The 20,461-nt window shown below is 44.7% G+C and overlaps 1 protein-coding gene across 1 annotated transcript in view; it reads right to left on the minus strand.

Moving 5' to 3' along the window:
• pamr1b (peptidase domain containing associated with muscle regeneration 1b) overlaps nt 1–20,461 on the minus strand; it is a 103,537-nt gene that overhangs the window by 17,579 nt on the left and 65,497 nt on the right. The window contains exons 10-11 of the mRNA XM_069895726.1: nt 2,529–2,735; nt 1,003–1,215 (exon numbers count right to left, since the gene is read on the minus strand). Of these exons, the coding sequence (XP_069751827.1) occupies nt 1,003–1,215; nt 2,529–2,735 (420 nt within the window). The remainder of the gene's footprint in view (nt 1–1,002; nt 1,216–2,528; nt 2,736–20,461) is intronic.

Genomic DNA, 20,461 nt, shown 5'->3' on the forward strand with positions numbered 1-20,461 from the left:
AAACACATCCACATACAGACACACACATTACATACAGACACACACAAACACACATGCACATACACACATAGACACATTACACACACACACATACATATACATACACACATATGCACAATCACACATATTACATACATTCAGTCACATATAGACACAAACACAAATGTGCACACATACATAAACACACACATACAAACATACATACACATACACACAAGTACATACATACATATACATCTTTGGCTTGGCTTCGCGGACGAAGATTTATGGAGGGGGTAAAAGTCCACGTCAGCTGCAGGCTCGTTTGTGGCTGACAAGTCCGATGCGGGACAGGCAGACACGGTTGCAGCGGCTGCAGGGGAAAATTGGTTGGTTGGGGTTGGGTGTTGGGTTTTTCCTCCTTTGCCTTTTGTCAGTGAGGTGGGCTCTGTGGTCTTCTTCAAAGGAGGTTGCTGCCTGCCAAACTGTGAGGCGCCAAGATGCACGGCTTGAGGCGATATCAGCCCACTGGCGGTGGTCAATGTGGCAGGCACCAAGAGATTTCTTTAGGCAGTCCTTGTACCTTTTCTTTGGTGCACCTCTGTCACGGTGGCCAGTGGAGAGCTCGCCATATAACACGATCTTGGGAAGGCGATGGTCCTCCATTCTGGAGACGTGACCCATCCAGCGCAGCTGGATCTTCAGCAGCGTGGACTCAATGCTGTCGACCTCTGCCATCGTTACATATACATACACACTCACAAACACACATGCCTGTACACATACATATACACATACAGACAAAAACACACATGCAGACAAACACACACACATACAAAAACACAAACATACACCCACAAACACACACATACACAAACACACACACATACAAACATACACATACATACATATACACACACATACACGCACACACATGCACACACACACACACACACACACACACATGCTTGCACACATACCTGCGCATACACAGACATACACACACACGGCTTGTTGTGTTACCTTTAATACATCTTGGCTGCATCCCTGTCCATGTCCCATCTTGTTGGCACGTTATCTGTGGCCTGCCACTCAGAACAAATGAGTAATCACAGGTGAACTGCATGACGGTGCCCAAGGTGGCGTGGCCCTGGTGTAGGTGCCCACTTCCTGAGAGAATTCTTCGATGCCCATTTCGTGGTGCACCAGGGTCACCACACTGCTTTGTCTCTGCAGCTAAAAATTGAAGCAACCACAGCAGTGAATATAGAACTGTTACATTAATAAACTGGATTCACTGTGAATAAGCAATTCTATTTCTCTAAATGGATAAGCACGAACAATTTCCTCCTGTCAAATCTCTATAAACTGCAACAATTCTGGTCTCTTTTAATGCAGCTGTGCAATTGGCATATAAATAGTGCCATAAATATTGCAGAGAACTAATATTACACCATCTGTGTTAGATACTGTACATACAGATCCTCGATATTGGCAATGGGATGCAGGAAAAGATGTCCCAAAAACACACTCCATGGAAACATCTTTTGCTCTGCTACAGATACAAGGCTGGATAGTTTCAATAGCCCCTTTTTCCACTGGCATCCCAGTTAATTGGCTGAGTAGTGTCCCGGGATAGGAAGCCCTTTGTGCCGTTTCCACTGGGCCACCACTAACTGGGACACTAATTGCTTTACCATTGAACACCCTCATCCCCGGGGATCGGAGTGTTTTACCTTCAACTGGAAACAGGTGACTTCCTGCTGTCCCTTTTCCACTGGTTTTATCAGCACGTTAGTGCCCGTTGATGCTGGTGATATGAGTTGGGTTAGTCCCCGGCGTGAAATTATGTCATTTGATACCGGTGTGCTGACAGTTTTCTTTTTCCACCGGTTCCAGACCCAGTTAATTCCTGGAACAACGTGCCAGTGGAAGAGGGTCTAACGAAAAGTGAGAGTAGATTCATAAAGTTGTGCCGTGATACAGCAGGATCTTCTGCTCACTGATGCTGCATCAAACACCCAGTTACCCAAAGTAGAGCAGCATGGACATAGTCTCTTAGGCCAAACTCGTCCATCCCAACCAACTGCCTATTGGACTAGTCCCATTTACCCACATTTGACCCTCTAAACCTTTCTCACCTATATTTCGCTCTAAAAGTCTTCTAAACATTGTGACTGTGCCCATCTCTACCACTTTATCTGGCAGCTCATTCCACATGCTAAACATCTTTCAACATCCATCCTAGCTTGTCACCTCAGCATCTTCTGCTTCAATACAATCACCCCACCCCCCTATTCCCATTCTTCCAAACTTCAGAGAATGTAAATGTCATTTATTCAGCTGTTCATTGATAGGGTAGCCCACTCATGCCAAGAATTAGCCTCATGAATCTCGCTTGGACTGCCTCCAAAGGTAGCATATCTGCTTGGTGTTGCATACGGTCAGAGGACAACACACACCCACAGTGGCAATGCAGACAGGTTTCCAACAGCAAACTATACTCTCATTAAAGCTCTGAGTCCGCCAATGGTAGGACTCTGTATTACCTTTCTTGCAAGCTGGCTGCTTCTCTGACCATGTCCCATCATGTTGACATCTTGCCTGTGGGCTTCCGTTCAGAACAAATGAGTAATCGCAGGTGAACTGCACCACAGTGCCCAAGGTGGCATAGCCCTGGTATAGTTGCCCGCTTCCTGGGAGAATTCTTTGATGCCCATTCAGTGGCGCACCAGAAATGGCACAATGCTTCCTCTCTGGAACTGAAAGTTGAACCTTCTTTAAAAAAAAGCAGAGTTAGCTGGCAAACCTTCCTCCCTTCCACTGGGCCTGGAACACCTGGACACCAAGGGGATCTATGTCACATTGCTGTTCCTCAATTACAGCTTTGCCTTTCATAACATAGTCCCAAGCAAACTCATCTCCCAACTTCGAGATCTAGGCCTCAGCGCACCCCCTCCCCCCCCCCAAGCCCCTGCCCAACCTCTGCAACTGGACTTTCTGTCAAACACTCCCCACTCAGTGAAGGTGTGCCACAACATTTCCTCCACGATCACTCTCAACAATTGCAAGGATGTGTACTTAGACTCCAGCTATATTCCATTTACACCCACCACTGTTAGGCTCAATACCACTCCAACTTCATCTTAGAATTTGCTCATGTCATCAGCTGGGAATTAAAGAGTGATGACTCAGAATATGGTTTGTGTTCAGATCAACCTCTCTTTCAATGTCAGGAGATGCTCAGAGGCCACAGAGCCCATACCTCATCCACATCAATGGTGCTGAAGGGGAGACTGCGCATCGCTTCAAGTTCCTGCGAGTCGACATTTTCAATGACCTGACATGTACCAACTATGCTGACATAACATTTAAGAAGCAAACCAATGCCTCTAACTTCTCAGGAGAGTAAGGAAGGTTGGCATGTCCCCAACGTCCTCTACAGGTGCATCATCTGAAACATTTTAGCTGGAAGCCTCACAGCAAGGCATGGGAACGACAGGGATTGGTGAATGCAGCTCCGCACATCCTGCAGACTTCCCTCCACTCCACCAACATTATCTACACCTCCCACTGCCTCGGTAAAGGCAGCCAATAAACACAATCTCATCCTCGATACACTCTATTGTCCCTCTTCTCATTCAAGAGATTTTTACATTTTTGCACAGCCATTTCGACTCACGGGTCCAGGCTGGCCCATTTACACCCAATTAACCTACACCCTCAGTACATTTCAAATGGTGGGAGGAAACCGGAGCAGACACGGGGAGAACGTACAAACTCCTTATAGACAGCGTGGAATTCAAACCCTGGTCCCGATCGCTGGCGCTGTAAAGGTGTCACGCTGACCGCTACGCCAACCATGTTGTTAAAGTGTGAAAGCACACACTGACAGGCGTAAAGACAATTTCTTCCCCCCAGCCACCATTTGACCTGAACAAATCTCAGCTCAGTGCTCGCATGCAGCCCTTGCTATGTACTAATTGTAACCCTATGCTCCGTAACTGTACTCAGCTACTTTGTGCAGCTGTGTGAATGTTACTTGCTGGACTCTTCCCTGTCCAAGGTATAATGAGAGAAGAAACCTGAAGAAACACAAAACATTATAGAGTCAGAATCAGACCTTTCAGCCCACCGAGTCTGTGCTGGCCAACAAGCACCTATTTACACTAATTCTACACCATCCCCATTGTATTCTCCCCATATTCCAAGCACCCCCACCCCAACTACACTCATTTATCCACCAAAGGCGATTTATTGTGACCATTTAACATACCTCTCCATAAGTCTTTGGGATGTGCAAGGAAACCACGTGGTCATGAGAGAATGTGCAAACTCCACGCGGACAGTGTCAGGATCAAACCCAGAAAGATGCCAGACCCTCAGAGAGATGTTGGATACTCTATATTCTTATTTATGGCAACGGGAGGGTTTCACGTCATTACCTTGGGTACAAGTTGGCTTCATCTCTGACCACGTCCCATCCTGTTGGCACCTTGCCTGTGGACTGCCTCTTAGAACAAACAAAACATTGCAGGTGAACTGCACGATGGTGCCCAAGGTGGAGTGGGCCTGCCGTAGGTACCGACCTCCTGTGAGAAATTTTCGATGCCCATTTATCGGTGCGCCAGGGTCAGCACAGAGCTTGCTTTCTGGAACTAAAGATCAAAGCAATTGCAGTGAAATGACTGCAGAATTGAACATAAGACTCAGTGCAGGCTTGGAAGGGGAGGATCTGGGTTTCATCCCATCAACAGTGGACTCCTTTGCATATATATCCAACATCAAGCATGTAAACTGCTCTCACAGATGTGAACAGCAGTCAGGACTGACCATGCCTGACTGTTGGGACATATTGTGCACCATAGTTCATAAGGGATTCAAAAGATATGGGGTCAGTGCAGGAAAACGGCTCTGAGCTAAAAGATCAGCTGTGGCTACATCAGATGACAGAAAAGGGAGCAAGGGATCACATTGCTTCATCCTGCTCCTATTTCTCATGTAATTATTACACGAAGGACCAGACGTCTGGAGGTTTTCCCTTGATTGATACTACAATTGCATTGCATTCTGCTTCTAAAAGTCAGTTCCACAGAAGCGATATAAAGGTGAAGTTCTTGCTAATTTAGCATGAGTGACTACGATCAAAGTACCTCAACCCCGATCTAATTAAGTTCTTGAGGGCGGCACATTTAGCGCACCATTCGGCACCGCGCCATTACACTGCCATCAACCCGTATTCGAACGCACTGCTGTCTGGAAGGATTTTGTACCTTCTCCCCATGCTTCATGGGTGTCATCTGGGTGCTCAGATTTCCTTCCATGTCTCAACAGTTAATTGGTCACATGGATGTATTTGGGTGGCTTGGGCTCGTGGGCCGGAAGGGCCTGTCACCATGCTGTATTTGTAAACTAAACCTAAACTATCATTCATGACCCAGTCGAATATCCCAGTACGTCCATAAAGCTGATTGTAGCAGCATAGTAGGGACACTGCAGGAGGGACTTGGGGGACCACAGTCATGGCCATTCTGCACTCACACATATTGGACACAGGTCCTGATTAACAAGAGAACTGGAGATGCTGGAAGACTGGAGGAAATCAGTGGGTCAGGCAGCATCTGTGGAAGGCAAGAGACAGTCAAATGTTTCAGCCTGAAACCCTTCATCAGGAAATGGGCAGAAGCTCAAATAAAAGGGTGGGGGGGAGGGGGCAGAAAGGTGATCGGAGAATCCAGAAGGGAAGTGGAAGAAATGGAGGCAAAGGTAGAGGTAACAGGACAAAGAGGCCGTCCATCTACTCAGGCTTCTGCCCACTTTTTGCTTACCCAGGTTCAGTCCATATCTCAGATGCAGCTTGAAGTTTGTTCTTTTTTGGTCTGACACCCCACCCCCCCCCCCACCCCCACCCCCGAAGACACGCAGGTCGGTAGGTGCATTGCCCCTTGTAGGTGGGGGGAATTGAAGGGAATAATGCATGGAGCGTAAATTTGGATGAGTGCAATGGGAGCTTGATAGCCTGAACCCAATGGACTGAAGAGCCTGTTTCCATGCTGTATAAATTATGACATAACGCGTGGCTCCATTATGCAGCACAGGTGCACATGCTTAGTAGGCATCCAGTGTCACGTGAAATATTATGTATAGAATCATGTCAAAGGAAGACCGCTATCCACCTGTGCTGCCTTGAGGGAGCTTTATAAGTAGCTCCCGATTAGATTTCATGGTGTTTGCTGATTCATCAACTGATAAAGTCCAAGTCTTGTCATAAACATTGCAGTAAATAGTTGAAGAGCAGGAGGATGAAGGGATTTACTAAAGACACAGAGATGCTGGGGGAACTCAGCCAGTCTCGCGGCATCCATAAAAGGTAAAGATATATTACCGCCGTTTCAGGCCTGAGCCCTTCCTCGAGGTGTGAGCAGGCATCTGAATTAAAGCCTGGGGAAAGAAAGCGAGAAGAATGGAAGGGGGAAGAGTGCAGATGAAGAGATGAAAGGTGTTACTTGGATATGATGAGATGAGAATTAATTTTGACTCTGTGAAAGGAGATAGAGGGAAAGGGAAAAAGAGAGAGAGAGAGGGAGAAACAGAGCTAGATGAAAGGTGCGGGGGGGGGGAGGGTGCAGAGAAGATGGTGGGGGGGGGGGTTGGGGAGATGTTTCCATTAAACATTTCCATATAAAGAGAGAAGATGCAGGGATAGATTATGGGAGTGGGGGAACCAGTTCTGAATGGAGAATGGTAGTGTAGATTGAGTATATTGGGCAAGGGTGGGTTACAGTGACTCAAAGCATAGAAATGCCGGAGGAACTCAGCTGGTCTCACAGTGTCCACAGAAGATAAAGAAATATTTACTGATGCTTTGGGTCTGAGCCAAAGGTGTGAGTGAAAAAAATATAGGCGTCTGAATAAAAGACTGGGGAAAAGAAAAGAGGGAAGAATCAGAGGGAGAGGGAGTCCAGACCCACAGACAAAAAGGTGCTAATAGATATGATCAGAGGAAAAGCGAGAATTGATTTTGGCTCTGTGAAAGGAGACAGAGGGAAAGGGAAGAGAGAGGAGACCATGGACAGACAAGGGAATGGGCAGGGGAATTGAAAAAATGGCTGGCCATTGCGCCACGCTATTGAGGCGGACAGAATCGAGGTGCTCAAAAAAGTGATCTCCCAATCTGCATCCAGTCTCTCCGATGTAGAGGAGACCGCAGTGGGAGCATCGGATGCAGTAGACGACCCCTGTAGATTCACAAGTGAAGTGTTCCTTCACTTAGAAGGACTGTTTTTTTTTTATTAACTCGATCTTGAAATGCGGGCATTGTCCACTCTTTTCTTCCCCAAGTCAGCTACTGGGTGACTGTTCCACGGCCCACACAGGTGTGGACAGCAGATTTCCTTTAGTAAGCTATGAGTCGCTATAGTAATTCAGTGATTTCATGGTTACCAGTATTGGGGCGAGGTCTTCCTTTAAATGTTAGATTGATTTAATTTACTTTAAATTTCTCAGCTGCCATGGTGGGATTTGAACTAATTTACTCTGAGAATGTCCAGCTGGTTGACCAGTAACTTACTACTAACCTACCCGAAGGAAGAAGACACAAGTCACTCAAAACAACTATGGGAAACAGTTAAAAAAGACCACATAGAGTTGGTGTCACGGAAAAAGGTCTGCTTGCAGAGAGGAGGTTCATCAAATGGGATGAAAGTAACAACCTAAGTCTCATCATAGATAAGAAAAAGGAGATGATTTTGGAGTTCAGGACGTCGAAGGTCAACTACTATCTACCACACATTAATGGCTCCATTGTGGAGCGGGTTGAGAGCACAAAGTTCCTTGGTAAACATATAACAAATGACCTATGCTGGCCCCACAACACCTCCTCATTAGTCAAGAAGGCACAGCAGTGCCTATGCTCCCTAAGGAGGCTGAGGAGCGCAAGGCTACCCGCCCCCATCTTGACATTTGTAGGAGCATAATTGAGAGTGGCCTGGCCGGCTGCATCACTGTGTGGTGTGTTAGCCACAAAGCATTAGACTGGAAGTCAATACAGAGGATCCTCAGAAGATCACTGGGGTCTCCCTTTCCTGTATTGATGGCATTCGTTGGGAGTATTGCTTAAATCAGAGGTTCTCAACTGTTTTGTTTTTATCCCCACTCACATATTACCTTAAGTAATCCTTTACTAACCACAGAGCACTTACTGCTTAGGATGGTCAATTATTGAGGACCCTCTCCATCCATCGCACAGTATCTTTAACCGACTACCTGCCATCAGGAAGGAGGTTCAGGTGCATTGAAATCAGGACTGCCAGGCTAGGAAATAACTTCTTCCCGCAGGCTGTGAGATTGATGAACTGTACATATTTATTTTATACTATATTTTTATGTAAATATGTGATTCTGATTTGCTGTGTATTGTACTGTATGTCTATGAGTGTGCACTGTGGTCCAGAGATACACTATTTTGTTTGCTTGTATGTGTACAGTCAGATGACATTGATCTTGAAAAGAGATCACCTAGAAAGTGATCTGCACATGGCAGAGGGCTCCGCAACTCTTTCGGCACTGATCAGCTGTTCTTTGGTGATGTATATCTGTTTCTATTAGTTCTATCAGCCCATCCTCATTCCTTCCTTCCCTGTACCCTTATTGGTCTCACATAGATCCATTCACTCCTTTTTTATTTTTGTGCTGTTCACCAACACTGAAGGGGTAATGCTCAGCAGCCAATTAGGTGCTGCCCCATCTTTAGGGTGTGGGAGGAAGCCAGAGCACCCGAAGGAAACCTGGAGAATGGGCAAGCTCCATGCAGACAGCAGCCCAGATCAGGGTCGAACCCTACTCTCTGGAGCTGTGAGATGGTGGCATTAACTGCTGCAGTGCTGTGCTGGCCTATATCCAGCGAAAACATGCCACGTGACCTGAAGGGCACCACGACCCCGCAAAGTGCTCGGAGCAGCTCAGCAGCATGCCTCCCCTTCCAAATAACACAGTTCCATAATGATAACACGAATCGCATGACTCTCATTGACAACGTCAAGCAATCTACTACAGGGGGGCTCCCCACTGCCTCCTGAAAAAACAGCCAACCTATCAAAAGATTCACCCACCCTGGTCACAGTCTCTTCTCCTTTGCCTCATCGAGAAGCTTCACAGTGTGAGATCGCTCACCATCAGATTCAAGGACATTTCTTTCCCCATCGTTATCAGGTTCCTGATTGAACCTCACAGCGGTAAAATAGAGTTGTCTTTGCTCTGTTCTGGTTGATCTCTTTTGGTGACCCTACAGCTCTGCACTGGGGTTTTAATGGCTGTTCTATGTATGGGTTGATTCGCTGGATTGCTCGCAAAGTGAACACTCTCACAATACTTTGGCACATGTGACAATAAACGGATGAGATACTGCTAGCCTTTTGGGTGTTGGCAATGTCAACATGGCCTCAAGTGAATGAGGTCGTCAGTGCCCTCTAGGGTTGGAGTACCCTGCTTGTCTGGGGGTGGACAGGATAATGACAGAATAGAGTCACAGAGTTTTACAGCAGGGACATAGGCCCTTTGGCCCAACCTAAATTGTTTGTCCCATTTGCCTGCGTTTAGCCCACACCCCTCTAAAATCTGAGCAATAACCAACCTGCTGGAAGAACTCAGCGGGTCGAGCGACATCAGTGAGAGAAAAAGAGAATAGTCAATGTTTCAAGTCGGAAACTTTAATCGAGACTTGTTCACACAAGGTTTCAGTATCTTCGGATTTTGCCTTTCTTTTTAATCATCATCAGTACTAGTTAGTAAACCTCCTTCCTGCTTGTAATGCATTAACATCCTTCCTTAAATAAAAAGTCTGTCACTGTACTCAGGGTTCCAGAAGTGATCTGGCCAATATTCCACAACTGTATTTCTCAACTCGCGGCCCACATCTGTGGGCTTGTTATAGGTGGTCCACAGCAACAGGGCATGAAAATAACTGATATAATAAATCAGTAACATGTAAAATAAGGTTGTAAATTTGACAACAAAGAAAAATAAAAGTTCACAAAAATATTCACCCGGTCAAAACAAAAGGATCCCATCAGTCATCTGGAAAGGAGCTTGAACTCACAAGCACCCTCTGTTGGAGTGTGATAGGTGGTACATGTTCAGGAAAGGTATACTTAAGGTCGGCTGTGGGTGAAAACGGGACCGAGAACCATTGTTCTCTATAATTAAAACATGAGATTTTCCAGTTTGTATTCAATTTCCCGTCAATAGATTAGGAATAATGATGAGACATGTCATTTGACCTAGTGAGGGCAAAATTATATATTTATTTTCCATCATGCCCCAACCGCACATGGTCTGTCTCCAAATGTACATCGGAAAGAAAATTCATGAGTATGACATCACACATCTCCAGGTTCAAGTATAGTTGGTATTAGACTCGTGAATGAACTTTAAAATGATAAAATTATGTTGGCTTTGCTTTTTACCATCAGATCCCTGGCTGTAACTCTGCACTTTTGTACTGTGTCTTACTTGTACTGTGTATGAGATGTCTAACTGGTCTGTTCGCAAAACATCCTCTCCTGTATCTATCTTGACAATGAGCTTGAATGCTGTGTTCAAGAGCCTTACCACAGTGGGGGGCACTGGCGCTCCAGTTCCCATCCAGTTGACAAGTGGCAACGCTACTTCCAACCAAGTGGAATTCCGCAGCACAGCCGAAGTTGACCTGGGAGCCAAATCGGAAGTCGTCGCCTTTCACCGTCCCATTGACCGGGGCCACCGGGTTCCTACATATCACCACTGACAGGTCACATAGTTGATAAACTCACTTTACTACAGACATTTACCAAATCCTGCAATCATGAACATTCAAGAACATATAACAGTTTACTGGATACGTAAAGGAAAGGCAATCCTCATCCACCTCACACGACACGTTTGAACAACTCCTGGAGCCCTCACTGGGAAAATCCCATCGTTGGATTTCCAGAGTCTTCACCAGGAGAACATGCATCCTCCCAATTGTTGAGAATCGATTCTGTGAATGGAATCTCCCAGACCAGTTACGAAGGTTCTCTGATTTTGTGAACTACTTGGGGACAGGTCAGGGCACTTTGAATTACAAGCAGGGCTTGCATTAAACTCCTGGGGTGGTTAGATAAAATCTGCGGTAAGAAGCCCCTATTCTGTTTTGATCAAGCTTCCTGTTGATAACCCAACATTAATGGAGACCTGAATGGAGATTAAAGCAGCCAAATAAAAAGGGAACTGAGGTAAAGGGTGAGGCATTCACTTTGGATGAAGGTTCCCCAAAGTTGAGACAGAAGCCATGCAAGCATATAGAAGGCATCAGAAAATATGCAGATTAATTCTCTAATGAAAATTCACGACAACTAATGGCGAGTGAGGTTTGGCGAGAGATCTATGTCTTAGAAAATAAGCCGCAAAATAAGAGGAAAAAGATCTAGAAAAATTCTGAATTTATTATTCGAAGCAAGTTAGTCAGGCAATTACACTTTTAACCAACTGGTTCATTTCAGATTCAGATTTATTGTCAGAGTACATACATGGAGCGGCATGTATGTATGGGCCATGCATGTATGGGGCATACAGCACATATGGGATGGCATGGTTGGCGTAGCGGTTAGCACAACACAGTTACAGTACCAGCGATCAGTACCCGGGGTTCGAATCCCACGCTGAGTGTAAAGAGTTTGTACATTCTCCCCGTGTCTGCATGGGTTTTCCCCGGGGGTCCAGTTTCCTCCTAACGCTTGAAACATACCATGGGTGTAAGTTAATTGGCTGTAATTTGGGTGGAACGGACTCATGGGCCAAAATGGCCTGTTACCGTGCTGTAGGTCTAAATTTTAATTTTAAATGACACACCCTGAGATTCTTTTTCCTGCAGACTAGGTGAAATTACCACTTATTGGTAGTGCAAAAACATCAGTTTATACATGTAAACAAATAAAGATCTGTAAACAGATAATGAATGCAAACAAACTGACTGCAATACAGAGAGAATTTAAAAAATCAATCAAATGCAAAAGTAAGAGTCCTTAAATGATTGAGTTTGTTGTTGAGGTGGAGGGGAAGCAGCTGTTCCTGAACCTGGGGGTGTGAGTCTTATGGCACCTATACCTCTTTCCTGATGGCAACAGCGAGAACAGAGCCTGCACTGACTGGGTGGTGTGGATCCTTGATGATATCTGTTGCTCTCCGACAGCAACGCTCCCTGTAGGTATTCTCAGTAGTGGACAGGGTTTTGCCTGTAATGTCCTGGGCAGTGTTCACTACCATTTGGAGGTCTTTTACACTCAGGGGCATTGGATTCCCCATACCAGACCACTCATCCGCAGAAATATGCCAGGGTTTCTGGTGTCATACCAAATCTCCACAAACTCCTGCGAAAGTAGAGGCATTAACATGCTGGTTTTAGTTCAACCAAAAATGGTTGAACTAAATTCAATGGGAATTTAAGTTAAACAAATACAGGGGCTTGGACAAGCTCTCCTTACAATGCTCAGGGCTGCTGGCACACCAGAAATATTAGCATAGAAGTACTGGAGAAAATTCATAAAAGTTCCAATGATTGTGCCAAAGCATCTCCTGGGAAAGTTCAAACAGATCAGGGATTTTTGTTTTCTTTGCATGGAAAGCAGTAAAGGCCATCTGGTGGTTTTTATACCTGTGATTGATGGGCAGGCCAGATATGGAAATAATGTTTTGATTTGTGGGAACCAGAAATACACCATTGCAGGTGTAAATCCAATGGGGGATGGGTGGAAGATGGAATCTGGTGGAACAGGAATCCCTCCTCATGAATTTATCTGACCTACTGAGAATTATACCTTTTTCTGTTTTCAGATTTCCAGCAATTGCTGTGGTCAACTGTTCCAATAATAAAATTGCAAACCTTTTGATAAAAAGTGTGAGTTCGACGTCAAACTTGGTGTGCAATGCCGTTGAATCCACATTACATCTGTACCACCTTTCTCTTCCCCCTTCGGGTTTCCAGGATATACAGCACAGAAATGAACCTTCAGCCCATCAAACTCATGCTAACGTTTCCCCCCCCTTTACACTAATCCATTCCCCCCCCCCCCATTATCCACCGGTATATATCTGCATAAATGCCTCTTAAACATAGCAATTGTATCTGATTCCATTATTTCTTCTGACAGAGCATTCCAGATATCAATCACTACTGCCTCACAACTCCAGAGATCTGACAGTGCGCATTTTACGTGTTCTTTCTATGACTCCTTGGATATCCTCTGGGTGTTCTGGTTTTCTCCCGTGCCCATTGATAGGTTAGTTGGCCCCTGTACATTGCCCACATTGTGTGAATGAGAGATAGAATCTGAGGGAAGTTGATGAAAGTGGAGGGAGAATAAATTGAGTGAGGCAGGATTCGGATAAGCACTGACCTGGTGGGTTGAGGGGCTTTTATTTCCCATGCTGAGCCTCTCCTTGACTCCACATGGCTCAAAGCATGATCTCCAAAATTAACACAGCAAAAGAGTATGTAACAACAATTCATCTTCCAGATGAGATGAATAGGCCCATCATGTAATCACATTCTTTATAAACAGGCTCTGTTCCAATCTCCATAGTTCAGAGCCATTTCCTGAATGTGGCCTTCAGATCTTAATCAGTGATCACCAAAGCTTTGCAAGTTCAGTTCCAATAGATTTAAGGGTTACAAAATGGAAAGAATTTATTATAGCAATGATGAATAATCGCAGCAGCAGTAGGATACAATATTAAACTAGCTTTAACAAATAAAGTAATCAAATGAGTAAACTTAACTCTTTTAAATCTACTTAGTGTTTTGCAAACTCCAACAGAACAATAAAATCTAAATTGTTCATATTCTGAGGTGTTTAAATTGCTTCCAATCATGAGATTTCTAACTATCAATCTACCTTTAAGGCTGAGAGGTTATTTAGCTGTCAGGCTTTATTACTTTCAACAACAAAAAAAAGAAATCAGACAAAATCCAGATAAATTTGACAGGATTTTAAACGATCCCTCAAACCTGTCATTCTGACTTTCTCTATCCATTAAACCCTCCAACAATATATAAATGCAGTCAGAAAATCAAAGCCAAAGCACACCATCAATATTTTCTCTCACTGCACGGTCGAAACCTTTCCACAGGACCAATAAACATGACAGTGATGGAGCCTCACAGCTACAGTGACCCAGGTTCGATCCTTTCCTCTTGTACTGCATGTGTGGAGTTCACCCTGTGACTGCATAGGTTTCTTCCCACAACGCAAAGATGTGCCAGACAATTCATTGACCACTAGAAATGACCTCTTACTCTATGAAAGTGGTGAAAGGGAATGTGAAAGAGTGTTGTGTCATTTTTTTTGGGGGGGTAGAAAGATGGATAAAGGAGATGGGCAATGGGACTGCTCTACTGAAAGGCAGCATAGATCTGATGGGCTGAATGACCTACTTGAGTAAATAAGTGAATCATTTTCATACCCCTTTAACTAGAAAAATTATTTCATTAAAAGGCTCACCATTTCTACCAATAGAAGGATTTACTAAGAAATTCTGAAGAGTTAGGTTTAGACTGGAGTTTATTTGGATTTAATAAGTTACTGAAATGCAGCTGCTAAATAATGTTTAGAATTAGATTGTAATCCAGACCAAAAGAAACCTAAAGTTCATTAGTTCTGTAAAAAAAAAGCCTTTTTATTTTTTTTAAATTTAGACATGCATCCCGGTAACAGGCCATTTTGGCCCACGAGCCCGTGTCAGCCAATTACCCCCAATCAACCTCTGACCCCGGTACGTTTCGAACAGTGGGAGGAAACCAGAGTCCCCAGAGGAAACCCACGCAGACGCAGGGAGAACCTAAAAACTCCTTGTACACAGCGCGGGATTCGAACCCCGGTCTCGATTGCTGGCACTGTAACGGCATTGCGCTAACCGCTACACCAACTGGGCCGCCCACAAAAGTTCAATTTCAAAGATACAAAGAGTCCCTTCTCTTTCTTTAGGATAAAAATGAACTCAATTCATGCTCCAAATGTTTCACTCAGGGGCCAGGAACCAGTTATTGGGTTCGATCCTAACTTTTGGTCCTGACTGCAAGAAATTTACACGATTTCCCTGTGGCCCTGTGGGTCTCCTCCGGTTTCCTCCCAATTCTCAAAGATGTGCAGGTTGGTTGGTTAATTGGCCATTGTAATTATCCCCCAATGGGGAGGAGAGCAGTGGAATCTGGGAAGAGATGATGGGAATATGGGGAAAATACATTGGATTAGTGCAAGGTTAATATAACGACAAGTGCTGGTTTCAAACCTTGGCCTTGCACCTGGCCGCTAGTGTGACATTTACCAACCTCCTCGGGGCTTGGCTTTCCTTCGCCATCCCTCCCTCCGCTGCTCAAACCACACAGCTTAGCTGAGCCAACTCTCATGGAACCAGTGAGCATGGGGCAGGGCTCAGTGATAACAACCAAGGAGCTTCGTCAGTATCAGACCAAACTGAAGCAGGTAGTTCCAAGGAATAAACTGCCGCAGAAGCTGGAAATCCAAAATAAAACAGGAAAAAAGCTGGAAATGTTCAGCAGCCTAGCCTTCAGTGACCAGTGGAGTTCTGTAGGGATCTGTTATGGGAATCCTGCTCCTTGTGAATTTTGTAAATGACTTAGACGAAGGAGTGGAAGGATGGGTCAGTAAGTTTGCAGATGACACAAAGGTTGGAGGTGTTGTGGATGGTGTAGAAGGTTGTCATAGGTGACAACAGGAATATGAACAGAATGCTGAGTTTGATGGAAAAGTGGCAGATGGAGTTTAATCTGGAGAAGTATGAAGTGATGCAGTTTAGAAGGTCAAACCTTAAGGTGGAGTAATTGTTTAATGGCAGATTCTTAACATTGAGGAAGAAATTGGCCCCATATCCATAGATCTCTCAAGCTTGCCACACAATATCGGGTGTTAGGGTAGTTAAGAAATCCTATGGTATAGTGGCTTTCATTAGTCAGGGGATTGAGTTCAAGAATATTGCAGTTCAGGGACCGTGTTAGGGAACTAGAGCTGCAGCTCGATGACCTCAGGCTGGTTAGGGAAACAGAGGAAGTCATAGACAGGAGTTACAGCCAGGTGGTCACGCCAGGGCCACGGGAGGATGAAAGGTGGGTAACTGTTAGGAGAGGGACAAAAAAACGTAAGGTGCCAGAGATGAGCCCTGTGAATGTAACCCTTAGCAATAAGTACGCCTCTTTGAGCACTGTTGAGGGGGACATCAAGGTTGGGGGGAGCAACAGTGGCTGTGCCTCTGGCACGAGGTCGGCCCCTGTAGCTCAGAAAGGGAGGGAAAGGAAGAGGAGGGCAATTGTGGTAGGAGACTCCATAGTTAAGAGGACGGATAGGGGATTCTGCGGACGCAGCAAGGAGAACCGGATGGTGGTTTGCCTCCCTGGTGCCAGGGTCTGGGATGTTGCTGCTCGTGTCCCGGATATCCTAAAGTGGGAGGGACAGGAGCCAGAGGTCGTGGTACATGTAGGTACCAATGACATAGGGAGAAATAGAGAGGAGGTCCTAAAAAGTGAGTACAGGCAGTTAGGTAGGGAGTTAAAAAGAAGGACCGCAAAGGGGGTAATCTCTGGATTACTCCCTGTGCCACGTGACAGTGTGAATAGAAATAGAATGAGGTGGAGGATTAACACGTGGCTGAAGGGGTGGAGTAAGGGGCAGGGTTTTAAGTTTCTGGATAACTGGGACCTTTTTTGGGGGAGATGTGACCTGTACAGTAAGGATGGGTTACACTTAAATCCCAGGGGGACCAAAATCCTGGCAGAGGTATTTGCTAGGGCTACTCAGGATCCTTTAAACTAGAATGGTTGGGGGGAGGGAACAAAATAGTACAGAGCAGTAAGGAGAAGGTTAGAATGCAAACAAAGAAAGTTTGTAGTAAGTATTTGAATATGGATGGGCAGGTGATAGAGAAGGGAAATGCTCTGGAAGAAGATGAAGGGCAATTGGCAGGAAAAGTAAATAATGTTCTTAAAGATGAGGGAAAACAGGGATTAAAAATTGGGAAATCTCTGAAATTCATATATTTTAATGCCAGGAGTATTGTAAAAAAGGTGGATGAGCTGAAGGTGTGGATTGATACTTGGAAGTATGATGTGGTAGCGATTAGTGAGACATGGTTGCAGGAGGGATGTGATTGGCAACTGAATATCCCTGGGTTTCGTTGTTTTAGGTGTGATAGAGTCGGAGGGGCAAGAGGAGGTGGGGTTGCATTGCTTGTCAGGGAAAATATTACAGCGGTGCCTAGGAAGGATAGATTAGAGGGCACATCCATGGAGGCAATTTGGGTGGAACTGAGGAGTAGGAAAGGAGAGGTTACACTTGTAGGGGTGTATTATAGACCACCCGGAGGGGACCGAGACCTAGAGGAGCAAATCTGTAGGGAGATAGTAGATATTTGTGATAAGCACAGGGTTGTAATTATGGGAGATTTTAATTTTCCACATATAGATAGGGAAACACATTCTGTGAAAGGACTGGATGGGTTAGAGTTTGTGAAATGTGTGCAAGATAGTTTTTTACAACAATATGTAGAGGTGCCAACCAGAGAAGGAGCAGTGTTAGATCTACTGTTGGCAAATGGGATGGGTCAAGTGACAGAGGTTAGTGTTGGCGAACATTTCGGGTCCAGTGATCATAATGCCATCAGCTTCAATGTCATTATGGAAAGAGAGAAGTCGGGGCCAAGGGTTGAGGTTTTTGATTGGGGAAAAGCTAGATTTGAGGAGATGTGAAAGGACTTGCAGGGTGTGGATTGGGACAATTTGTTTTATGGGCAGGATGTAGTAGAGAGATGGAAGTCTTTTAAAGATCAGATTTTGAGAGTGCAAAAGCTTTATGTTCCTGTTAGGTTAAAAGGAGGGGCAAAAGGTTTGAGAGAGCCGTGGTTTTCAAGGAATATTGGAAACTTGGTTCGAAGAAAAAGGGAGGCATACATTAGATATAAGAAGCATGGAGTTAAGGGGATGTTTGAAAGATACATTGAATGTAAGAGGAATCTTAAGAGAGGAATTAGGAAAGGTAAAAGAAGGTACGAGGAAACTATGGCAAGCAGGGTGAAAACTAATCCAAAAGAGTTCTACAAATATGTTAATGGTAAAAGGAAAGCTAGAGACAAAATTGGTCCCTTAGAGAATCAGAGCGGAAAACTGTGTGTGGAGCCTAGAGAAATGGGGGAGATATTGAACAGTTTCTTTTCTTCGGTATTCACTAAGGAGAAGGATATTGGGAGATGTGAGATAAAAAAAGCAGATTGGGTAAATATGGGGAATATAGAGATTACAAAAGATGTAGTTTTAGGGCTTTTGAAGAATATAAAGGTGGATAAGTCTCCGGGACCAGACGGGATCTTCCCCAGGACATTGAGAGAAGTGAAGGAGGAAATAGCAGATGCTCTGGCGGTAATTTTCCAAATGTCATTAGATATGGGGATAGTGCCGGAGGATTGGCGCATTGCGCATGTGGTTCCGTTATTTAAAAAGGGTTCAAGGAGGAAGCCTGGCAACTATCGGCCTGTAAGTTTGACGTCTGTGGTAGGTAAATTAATGGAGAAAATTCTTAGAGATAGTACTTATAAACATCTGGATAGACAGGGTCTGATCAGGAGCACTCAACATGGATTTGTGGGAGGAAGGTCATGTTTGACAAATCTGATTGAATTTTTTGAAGAGGTGACTAGGAATGTGGATGAGGGTAGCGCAATGGAAGTTGTCTATATGGACTTCAGTAAGGCCTTCGATAAGGTACCACATGGAAGGTTAGTTAAGAAGGTGCAGTCTTTAGGTATAAATTTTGAGATAGTCAAATGGATTGAACATTGGCTGAAAGGGAGAGGCCAGAGAGTGGTAGTGGATAATTGTCTGTCAGGTTGGAGGCCGGTGACCAGTGTTGTGCCTCAAGGATCTGTATTGGGCTCATTGTTGTTCGTTATATACATTAATGATCTAGATGATGGGGTGGTAAATTGGATTAGTAAATATGTAGACGATACTAAGATAGGTGGAATAGTTGATAATGAAGAAGGTTTTCAAGGATTGCAGAGGGATTTGGGCTACTTAGAAAAGTGGGCTGAAAAATGGCAGATGGAATTTAATGCTGATAAGTGTGAGGTGCTTCATTTTGGTAAGAAGAATCAGAATAGGACATACGTGGTAAATGGGAGAGCATTGATGAATACAGAAGAGCAGAAAGATTTAGGAGTAACGGTACATCGTTCCCTGAAGGTAGAAACTCACGTGAATAGGGTGGTGAAGAAGGCTTTTAGTATGCTGGCCTTTATCAATCATTGCATGGAATATAGGAGTTGGGAGGTGATGTTGAGAATGTATAAGACGTTGGTGCGGCCTAATTTGGAGTTCTGTGTGCAGTTCTGGTCGCCTAATTATAGGAAGGACATAAACAGAGTGGAGAGAGTGCAGGGAAGGTTTACCAGAATGTTACCTGGGTTTAAGCATCTAGAGTATAGGGAGAGATTGGACAGATTAGGTCTTTATTCTTTGGAGCGTAGAAGGTTGAGAGGGGATTTGATAGAAGTATTTAAGATTATGAAAGGGATAGACAGAGTGGATGTGGATAGACTATTTCCGTTAAGAGGAGGAAAGATTAAAACAAGAGGACATGAGTTAAGAATTAAGGGGCAGAGGTTTAGAGGTAACATGAGGGGGAACTTCTTTACTCAGAGAGTGGTTGACGTGTGGAATGAGCTTCCGGGAGAAATAGTGGCGTCGGAGTCAATTGTATTATTTAAGAAAAGGTTGGACAGGTATATGGATGAGAAGAAGATGGAGGGTTATGGGCATTGTGCAGGGAGGTGGGACTAGAGAGGGGTGTTTGGTTCGGTGCGGACTAGAAGGGCCTAATGGCCTGTTTCCGTGCTGTAAATTGTTATGTTATGTTAAAGATTTAAAGGTATGAAACACTGGTGAAGCCACAGTTAGAATATTGTGCTCGGTTCTGGTCGCCTCATTACTGGCAGGATGTGGAAGCTATGGAGAGGGTACAGAGGAGATTTACCAGGATGTTGTCTGGATTGGAGAATGTGTCTTATGGGGCAAAGTTAACAGAGCTAGGGCTTTTCCTTTTGGAGTGAAGTAGGATAAGAGGTGACTTATTTGAGGTCTACAAGATTCGGAGAGGTGTAAATGAGGTGGACAGCCAATGCCTTTTTCCTAGAACAGAAGTAAAAAAATACCAGAGGACATCCACGTGAGGTGAAGGGAGGAACGTCAGGGGTAAGTTTAGGTTTTTTTTGTTACAAGGCGGGTGCCTGAAATGCATTACCAGGGCTGGTAAAATAGGAACATCCTATAATTACAGCGCCAGTGGCCAGGGTACAAATCCAGCACTGTCTGTAATGAGTTTGCATGCTCTTCCTGTGACCTGCATGAGTTTTCTCCTGGTTCTCCAGCTTTATCCCACCCTCCAAAAGCATAAAGGTTGTAGAT

Source organism: Narcine bancroftii, chromosome 1, assembly GCF_036971445.1.
Source record: "Narcine bancroftii isolate sNarBan1 chromosome 1, sNarBan1.hap1, whole genome shotgun sequence".
NCBI classification, from domain to species: Eukaryota; Metazoa; Chordata; class Chondrichthyes; order Torpediniformes; family Narcinidae; genus Narcine; species Narcine bancroftii.